The sequence below is a fragment of the Solanum dulcamara genome, chromosome 3 (genome assembly GCF_947179165.1).
Source record: "Solanum dulcamara chromosome 3, daSolDulc1.2, whole genome shotgun sequence".
Lineage (NCBI taxonomy): Eukaryota > Viridiplantae > Streptophyta > Magnoliopsida > Solanales > Solanaceae > Solanum > Solanum dulcamara.
Window position 1 is genome coordinate 10,773,211 of NC_077239.1, and position 9,665 is coordinate 10,782,875.

The 9,665-nt window shown below is 35.3% G+C and overlaps 1 protein-coding gene across 1 annotated transcript; it reads left to right on the forward strand.

Annotated features, from left to right (window-relative positions):
* Nucleotides 1–3,563: 3,563 nt before the first annotated feature.
* Nucleotides 3,564–7,986, forward strand: LOC129882396 (wall-associated receptor kinase 2-like). Its single transcript, XM_055956669.1, has 4 exons — nucleotides 3,564–4,114; nucleotides 5,078–5,568; nucleotides 6,329–6,505; nucleotides 6,584–7,986. The coding sequence occupies exons 1-4, from the start codon at nucleotides 3,609–3,611 to the stop codon at nucleotides 7,888–7,890; spliced, it is 2,481 nt and encodes an 826-aa protein (XP_055812644.1). The 5' UTR covers nucleotides 3,564–3,608; the 3' UTR covers nucleotides 7,891–7,986.
* The last annotated feature ends 1,679 nt before the right edge of the window (nucleotides 7,987–9,665 follow it).

The window sequence follows — 9,665 nt, forward strand, 5'->3', positions numbered from 1 at the left end:
TGAAACTATGGCGTCGCTACTTGTATGGTGTGCATTGTGAAGTATCCATCGATCATCAGAGTTTTCAGTTCATTTTTAGTTAGAGGGATTTGAACTTGAGGTAGTATAGATGGCTTGAGTTACTGAAAGACTACGACATGACTATCTTGTACCATCCAGGGAAGGACAATGTAGTGGCCGATGCCTTGAGTAGGAAGAATCCTAGTATGGAGAGTCTCGCCATGATCAGTGTTGATAGGAGGCCTTTAGCTAGAGATGTTTAGATGTTAGCCAATAGTTTTTTCCATTTGTAGGTTTCTGAGGAGAGTGGTTGTCTAATTACTTTCATCGAGACTCGTGCTTTCCTAGTCGAGTAGATTCAGGAGAGATAGTCTGATGATGAGAAGTTATGTCTCATTTGAGACAAGGTATTAAGAGGTAAAGCCAAGGAGGCTATACTTGATTCGGATGGTGTTTTGACGATCGAGGGTAGGATTTGTGTGCGTAAGGTAGGTGACTCGATCAAATTAAATCATAAGAGGCACATTGTTCTCGATATTCTATTCATCCAGGGGCAGCGAAGATGCACCATGATCTAAGTCAGCATTACTAATGGTGTGAGATGAAGAGGGACATCGCAGAGTTTGTGTCCAAGTGTTTGACCTATCAACAGGTCAAGTGTGAGCAACAATGGTTCAGAGGTGTGGCTTAGAGGATGCCCATTCCTACTTGGAAGTGGGAGCGAATCACTATAGACTTTGCTGTTGGTTTACCTACCACCATGGATGGTTATGATTCAATTTGGGTAGTTGTTGACAGGTTGACCAAGTCTGTCAATTTCATCCCAGTTTGGGTGAAGTATACGACGGAGAAGTTAGTTCAGTTGTACATCAGTCAGATCATTCGGCTTTATGGGGTGCCTATATCCATTGTCTCTGACCGGGGTTCATTATTTACTTCGCATTTTTTGAGGGCACTACAACATGGTTTGGGTACTAGGCTGGATATGAGTATAACTTTTCACCCACAGAATGATGGCCAGTCCGAGCAGACATTCAGGTGTTGGAGGAACGTATCGAGAGAGAATTGGATTTGGTTAGACAATGTGTGGTTGGTAAACAAGGATCGCAACATTTTCCCTTAACGGAGTTTCCTACAATTAAAGTTATGTCAAATGTACCAATCTTTAATCTTGTGACATTAAACATGCTATGTGGAAAGCTGAAATTAAATTTTTACAAAAAGAAAGTCATTCTTTTCAAGACATACTAGAAAGGAAAGATCATTCTTTTTGAAATGATGGAAATATAAGATAAAGACTCATTTAGAAATTGGGCTGCATTGTTGCAAAACTCCACTTCACCTTTCGGTAAGTTCTCCTCAACTGAACATAGAGTTGTTTAATAGAGAATTTATCAGTTCCTAAAACACCACTTTCCTGCCATCCAACTTCGTCAAAGTACTTCTAAGCTTTGGTGAATTTTTGCACCACTCAAGAGACGTACTTTGATTAAGCACCTTATATATATATATATATATATATATATATATATAGTTCCTTATTTTCCGTAGTATATGTGCGCCCGCTACTATAATTAATAAAGAATTTTGCGATAATTATTTAGCGATACTAATAAATATGAGTATTTATAATCAACACTTTATATTAATTTTATTAAAGGTTTTAGCGACTCTAACTGCAACGACATTAACTTAATAACAGCTAAATATTTTTACGGCAACAAAAAAGAAAAATCAATTGTCACTAATTGTCTCGTTTACCGTAGTACACTGTATTCACATTTTATCCTTTTTATCACATTCTATAAATAGAAGTTTATTTCTTCTAACTTGATACCTAGCATTCACAATGTTGTCCTAGGGGGCTTTGAGAGTTCTATATGAGGGGAGAAACTGTGAGACACAAGTGATACGTTATCACTTATGTGAACCTCTTTATATTCCGAGTGAATTGTGTGAGGTTATTTCTCTCGATATTTTGTACTCTCATATTTATATAGTGAATTGCTCATCTCTTCTTGTGGATGTAGGTCGGTTGACCGAACCACGTTAAAGTTTCTGTCTTTTGGTATATTTCTTGTTTGTCTTCTTACTCATCGTCTTTCAAGGTTTATTTTGTAAGCTTCCGCATGACACCTGATTATTTCGGTCCTAACAAGTCCCACATCGGTAGGATGAGGAAAAGATGGTCTCTTCATATAGACTTGACCATCCTCCACTTTTGAGCTAGTTTTTGGGGTTGAATTAACTTAAATGTCATATATTTAAATGATATCAGAACCAAATTCATCCCAATTTATTTGCCGATGTTGGGGCCATAATTCACGCATCAGATATCCAATCCTTAGCGTGACAGCATTTTAAGTCCTACATCGATGGAATGAGAAAAAATGATCTCCATATGAACTTGAACAATCCTTCCAACAGAGTAATCTTAATTTCTACCTACTATTTAATTAGGTAGATAAAAATAAATCTACATAGAAATTATTTTTTGTAAAAGCTGAATTTCAACCTGATATTTGAGATTTGTATCAATTTCCATTAATTATTAACCCTGCATTTTTATTTATATGATTCTTTAACTTTGATTTTGTCAAAGTCTTCGTTGTTTGAATTTCCATTAATTATTAACCCTGCATTTTTATTTATATGATTCTTTGACTTTGATTTTGTCAAAGTCTTCGTTGTTTGGTCGGCATATATTATTAAGAAGATAAACTACTACAGTCAACGCCTTCGAAATTTTTATTTATTATTGCCTTGTTGTCATTCGCAATGTCTAAGAAATTATAGTGGACATAATTAATTGATTAATGCCCACTAGGCCACTAGAGATCTTTTATTCTCACTACGTAAGGTCATTTTCTTCTTAGGGTTTTTTTGGGTATTAAAAAAAACATTTGTATATTGGGGTCGAAGATAGGGATGGTGCCGTGGTGGAGATAAAGAGTTACGGGGATGAAGTGAAAATAAGGTGTGTTTAAAAGTGATGAAGATATGATTAATGTGAAATATTATTTGTGAAACTTATTTTTTCTATTTTTGCTAGGGAGGTTTTATTCTTCTCATTTTTAAGTAACTTATTTCCTAAAGAAAATATTTTTAAATATTTAACCAAGAAAATTTAAAATATTTTTTTGAAAATATACTTCTCCATAACATACCGAACACACTCTGGGGTTGTTTGGTAGATTGTGTTAGATAATCTAAGTACATGCATATGTATGAGTAAGGACATAACTGTCCTTAACACACTAAATCAAACAATATAGAAAATAATCTCAGCATAACTAATTGCAACATTACTAATATTAATATTACTGATATAATCATATTCAGTACTATTCCTATACAGTATACCAAACACCCCCCGAGTCTCTAATGTCACGGACTTAGACTTTAACTAAGACCTTCGTGCGCCACTTGACAACTTATTCACGAATTTTTCAAGACTTTTTTACAATATTCCACAAGAATCTAGAGTTTTCTACAAAACTCTCCAAAACTCTAGGTTATTCTCCCTTCTTCAAGATCAACACTAAGTGTTATATATATTGAACCCTTTACTCAATACGTTCTTTTAATTTCCATAAGATTTCAAAACCATGCAGAGCAATCAAGTTGCTCTATTTTCTTCCCAACTGCCTTTTTTTATTTCTTTTATGCTAATCTTGACACTAGCCACCGCCCAGCTTATCCCTTCTAACCCGACTTCTCCTCCTCCGCCCACAAACACCACTTCTCCACCAACCAACACCACCGCCCCCGTCCCTGTCCCCACCAACACAATCACCAAAGCTGCTAACATTACAAAACCAGGATGTCCAAAACAGTGTGGAAACCTTACGGTTCCGTACCCTTTCGGGATCGGAATAGGATCGGGTTGTGCATTAAACCCGAATTTCGAAATCAATTGTGACACTAATACAACTGATTCTCCAAAACCATTCATAGGGAATATTCAAATCTACGACATCTCCGACGCCGAAATGCGTATATCAAATTTCATAAATACAAAGTGTTACTCACAAACAGGAGTTTTAATTCAAGATTATCCTTCTTGGATACGCTTAGGAGGATTAAGTCCTTACAGTTTCTCTTCCCTCAATAGGTACGAGGCCTGATTCAACTGAACTTCTTATTTTCTGCTTAAATCATATATATATATATATATATATATATATATATGTGCAAAATGTTTTTAAATATGTTCAGGCACAGTTAAACTAGATTGGATCAAATTAATAAATATGTCATGCCTAATCAATCAAAATTTGCTTAGATCATAATGGGTCAATTAAGATGAGGCATAAATTAACCAGCCAACATGTAAGGGTATCAAATGAGCCTGACCGGGACCGACACTTAAACCAATTCCAGCCTGAGTACCACTAAAGTGGTAGGAGCTGAGCCTAGGGGGTTGGTGGCTTGAACGGGCCCGATTATGGGGTTGGGCCTGCAGGACCAGTCCCCCAAGGAATCGCTCAAGGCGCTTGGGTCAGCTCGGAAATGAATTGGGTCACTAGCTTTTAAAAAAAAGAAGGGAAAAAGATAAAAAATATCCCTCTTACTTTTGTTTTTAAAAAGTTAATTTTTGTCCTTTGTTATAATTTATACTCCTATGCTACCATTACTAAAAGAATTACTCTTGATTGGATGAAAACCCCCAAATCGATAAAAAAATACCCAGTTTTACTTAAATTACCTGTTACCTCTTCTAACCTGATCCATACCAACTAAACTAATTTTTAGAATCTGGCCATGTTTAGCTATCGGCTAACGCTGAAATTGCAAATGAACAAACTTCCCCCTTTTTGAAAGAAAGGCTAAAAGAACACCAATGTATTTTTCCTAAATTATTATTATATTCTTTTGAAGTTTACATAATTCTTAAATTTCAAATCTAATTTTGTATATTTGAATTTGGATTGCAATTTGACATGTTGAGTTACACTATTTCAACTCATTTTGACGAGGCTTTTCAAGTTCAATGAATTTGATCAAGTTAACAAACGTATGCATAACTCTTTATATCTAAACTTACCGACTCTAAATTATAAATTCACCTCCATAGATTCACGGTGGTTGGTTGTGATGATGGTGCAATAATGAGTGGAAGAAACTTCGCTAACGGTTGCCCCTCTCTCTGCACGAGCACCAGCGATATAGTTAAAGGAAAATGTATGGGTTTTGGTTGCTGCCAAATAACAATACCAAAAGGCTTGAAATATTTCAATACAACTATGGTAACCACAAGAAATCATAGCTTAATTTGGTCGTTTAATCCATGTGGCTATTCATTTCTTGGTGAAGCCAGTCGATTCGAGTTCCAGGGTATAGAGGATCTCAGTGATGTTAATTTTGCAAAGAAGATTAGGGATAATGTCCCTATTGTGCTAGATTGGGCCATTGGAAATATTTCTTGTGTTGAGGCACAGAAAAGCAACGATTATGCTTGCCTTGATAATAGCCAGTGTGTTGATTCCAACACTAGCATTGGTGGCTATCGGTGTAACTGTAACTCGGGATACGTAGGCAATCCATACATAGGCTCTGGCTGCCAAGGTAATTTGGTTTCTCTAAGTTGTCACATGTTTGAACTTCCCAGAATTCGATTTATCTTGTTTTTTCGTTTTTGGAGTTAACGTTTTATGTTTTACTCAATCGCATCATATATAGGTAATTATAAGTAAATTTTTTGATAAATGTTAATTGATAATATGAAAAAAGTAATAACTAATTAACTTGTCGTAATATAAAAGGATATTTACTTTATTATTGGTGTATATATTTAAAAATCTTTTTTTTTAACCACTGCCACTATAAAATCAATATTAGTGGTTCTCAATTTGCTTCCATTCACACTTGGACCTGACAATTTCGGTGAAGTTGACTTATATATCACCAATCTATCAATTTCATTAAAGTTTGACTGAACAAATATTTTCTCTATTTCAATTTATGTCATAATTTAATTGAATATAGAGTTTAGTCATAATTTAATTGAATATAGAGTTTAGGAAAGTAAGAAAAATATTTTTAGACTTATTAGTAAAAATATGTCATAATATTTCAGGACTTAAATATACTTTTTTTTCAAAAATTTGTTATTTTAGACATTGCCAACTGTACTTTTGATTAAATAAATTATTTTGAGTTGAATTAGTTGTAGCAATGAAATGTTACTAACTTATTTCATAGAATAGTGATTAAAGATTTAGAGTGATATAATGTTTTTGGTACATTTGACATTTATTTAATTTAACATGACAAGATTAACAAACAAAGCGTCAGAAATTAATTTTCTCTTGTTTTTGTATGCCAGATATTGATGAATGTGCAGATCCGAACGCCAATTCATGTGAAACAATTTGCATAAACACGCCAGGGAGTTACAATTGTTCATGTCCAGAAGGATACACCGGTGATGGCAGAAAGAATGGTCGTGGTTGTATTGCACCAAGTTCGAACTCAGAGTTCCCATGGATAAAGTTTTCTGTTGGTAAGTTTCTCAGAAATTTAATTTCAACTTGTCATATCTCCCTTTAATTCTTCCAATAAATTTGTTCAATAAACACAGGTATGGGAGTTGGTTTTATGTCCCTAGTAATTGGGACAACTTGGCTCTATTTCAGCATCAAGAAAAGAAAACTCATTAAACTCCGTGAGAAATTCTTCCAACAAAATGGTGGTTTGCTCTTGAAACAACGAATCTCTTCTAATGAGGGTGGTGTGGAAGCAACCAAAATTTTTACAGCCGCGGAGCTGAAGAAGGCTACAAACAACTATGCCAGTGATAGAATTCTTGGTCGTGGTGGAAATGGAATTGTCTATAAAGGTATTCTACCTGATAATCGCATAGTTGCTATTAAGAAATCTAAGTTTATGGACCAGGAACAGATTGAACAATTCATCAATGAGGTACTTATTCTTACTCAAGTCAACCATCGAAATGTGGTGAGACTCTTTGGATGTTGTTTGGAAGCCGAAGTTCCTTTACTTGTCTATGAATATATTTCTCATGGAACTCTTTACGAGCATATCCACAATCGAAATGGAGCACCTTGGTTATCTTGGGAAAATCGGCTAAGAGTTGCTAGTGAGACAGCAAGTGCACTTGCTTACCTTCATTCATCCGCGCAAATGCCTATAATTCACAGAGATGTCAAGTCTGCCAATTTATTATTGGATGATGTTTACACTGCGAAAGTGGCAGATTTTGGTGCTTCAAGACTAATCCCTATTGATCAAACACATCTCGCTACAATGGTTCAAGGGACATTAGGGTACTTGGATCCTGAATATTTTCGGACAAGTCAATTGACTGAGAAAAGTGATGTTTATAGTTTTGGAGTAGTCCTTGCAAAACTTTTGACAGGGATGAAACCTATTTCGAGGGACAGAAATGAAGAGGACAAGAATTTGGCAGAGTATTTTGTTTTGTCCATGAGAAGGAATCAATTGTTTCAAATTCTTGATCGCAGAGTGGTGAGAGAAGGAAGCCTTGAGCAACTCAAAAAGGTGGCTGAGCTAGTGAAGAGTTGTCTTAGTTTGCACGGTGAAGATAGGCCTACGATGAAAGAAGTAGCAATGGAACTTGAAAATTTAAGAAAGTTCACAAAAAATAACCCTTGGGCTAATGGAAACGGACATGAAGAGAATGAAGATGAATTATCAGATCTTTATACAATTCCAATCAACTCTAATACAGGCATCGACAATTTCTCTGGACAATATAGTTCGAATTCCAATACAAATAGCAGTAATTTCTCTGGACAATATAGTTCGAATTCCAATACAAATCGCAGTAATTTCTCTGGACAATATAGTTCGGGTAGTACTTCTAACACAAATAGCCCACTGATACAAAGCAGAAGGGCAATTTGATGATTATGCACTTTGAATTTTCTGATGTAATTTTCTTGTTTGTGATTTGTACTTTCCTCTTTGAAGTTTTGTTTACATTGGAAACTATTCCTTTTAGATTGCGGCCTTGTGAGTCAAACTCCTACTTAACCTAGCTTTTAAACGTATTTTTTCTCGTTTATTGTTGATAAAAATTGCCGTTTATACTATTGTTGTAACAATAAATTGGTTTTCAATTTAGTTCAAAAAGTTAGTAACACTAGATTTCGATATATATGAATTGAACTAAATTGAACTGGAGATTTTTTTTTACGTGTTTGGTAATAAAGAAAATAGGAAAAGGGGCATGATATGTCCCTTAACCTTTTCATTTAAAGCTGATATATCCCTCGTTGCAAAGTGGCTCACATATATTCTTATGAACAAGGGAAAAACCTTGATTTCTATATTTTTTAGAATGAAGGAGATTATCTCCTTATAAGGTTACAAGAAAACTATACAATATGATAAAATAATATACATGGTAAGTACTATACATAGTAAATATAATTAAAAAATATTCTATACTAATATTATGTAATCAACTATATATGGTAAGTAGAGATTGTAATTGATGGTGATTAACACCCCCCCCCCCAAACTCATGGTGGTCAACCAACAGTTTGCCAATAAAGAATTCATGTCATTTCTTCGTTTGAAACTTGGTGAAAAAATCCGCCAATTGATCTCTAGAAGAAACATGAAGAAGAGAAATATCACCGTCATCAATTTTTTTCCAAACAAAGTGACAGTTAATCTCGATGCGCTTAGTTCGTTCATGAAAAATAGGATTCGAGGCAATATTTACAGAACTTTCATTGTCACAATACATGGGTGTGGGAGAGAAAAAATGAATGTCAAAATCAGCCAACAAAGGATGCAACCAAACCACTTTACTGTAAGTAATCGACATGGCACGATATTCTTCTTCAGTCGATGATTTGGACATTTTTGCTTGTTTTTTTGACTTCCAAGATAGCAAAGAGTTACCAATAAACACACAATACCTAGTGATTGAACGATGAGTGTCGAGGCACCCACCATAATCAACATTCGAGAAGGCATGCAAGATAGTAGGGAGTTACGACTGTAATGCAAGCCCATCGTTGCGGTTGATTGAAGATAAAGCAGAAACCGATGAACAACCATAAGACGAAGGCATCGAGGGTCAGACACAAACTGACTAAAAATATGAAAAACATTAGCAATGTCAGGTCGAGTGACAATTTAGTAGACCAAGCTTCCAACAAGACGTCGATAAAAGGTCAGGTCTGAGAGAGGTTCTCCATCAGTCTTAGAGTAATGAGTGTTATGTTCCATGGGTGTATCAACGGTGGTCATATCAGTCAAATGAGCCATGCCCAAGATTTCTTTGGTATAGTTTCATTGGTAGAGGAAGTAGCCACTAGCATTACGAGAGATTTTCAGACTACCAAAGTAAGATGCATGCCCCAAATCCTTCATTTGAAATAAAGATCGTAACATACCTTTAAGCTGCAAAATATCTTTGACATCATCCCAAGTAATCAAGAGATCATCGACATAGGTTAGCATAAAAACCGTCCTCATGGTGAGAGAGATATAAAAAATGAATTATCATTGTGACTCTATCGATAGCCACCTTGTAGAAGAACAAACTTCAACTTGGAAAATCAAGCGCTTGAAGCTTGCTTCAAGCCATAAATGTGCTTTCAAAGTTTGTATACCATGGATAGAGGAGTGGAGAAGCTAGGAGGAGGTTTCATATACACCATCTC

What these genes read in the sequence shown, in the direction of transcription:
- LOC129882396 (XM_055956669.1), top strand. Translation starts at nt 3,609, where the DNA reads ATGCAGAGCAATCAAGTTGCTCTATTTTCTTCCCAACTGCCTTTTTTT. An exon ending in AGTTTCTCTTCCCTCAATAG is followed by an intron (nt 4,115 to 5,077) that starts GTACGAGGCCTG and finishes TCACCTCCATAG; the next exon opens with ATTCACGGTGGTTGGTTGTG. An exon ending in ATGGATAAAGTTTTCTGTTG is followed by an intron (nt 6,506 to 6,583) that starts GTAAGTTTCTCA and finishes CAATAAACACAG; the next exon opens with GTATGGGAGTTGGTTTTATG.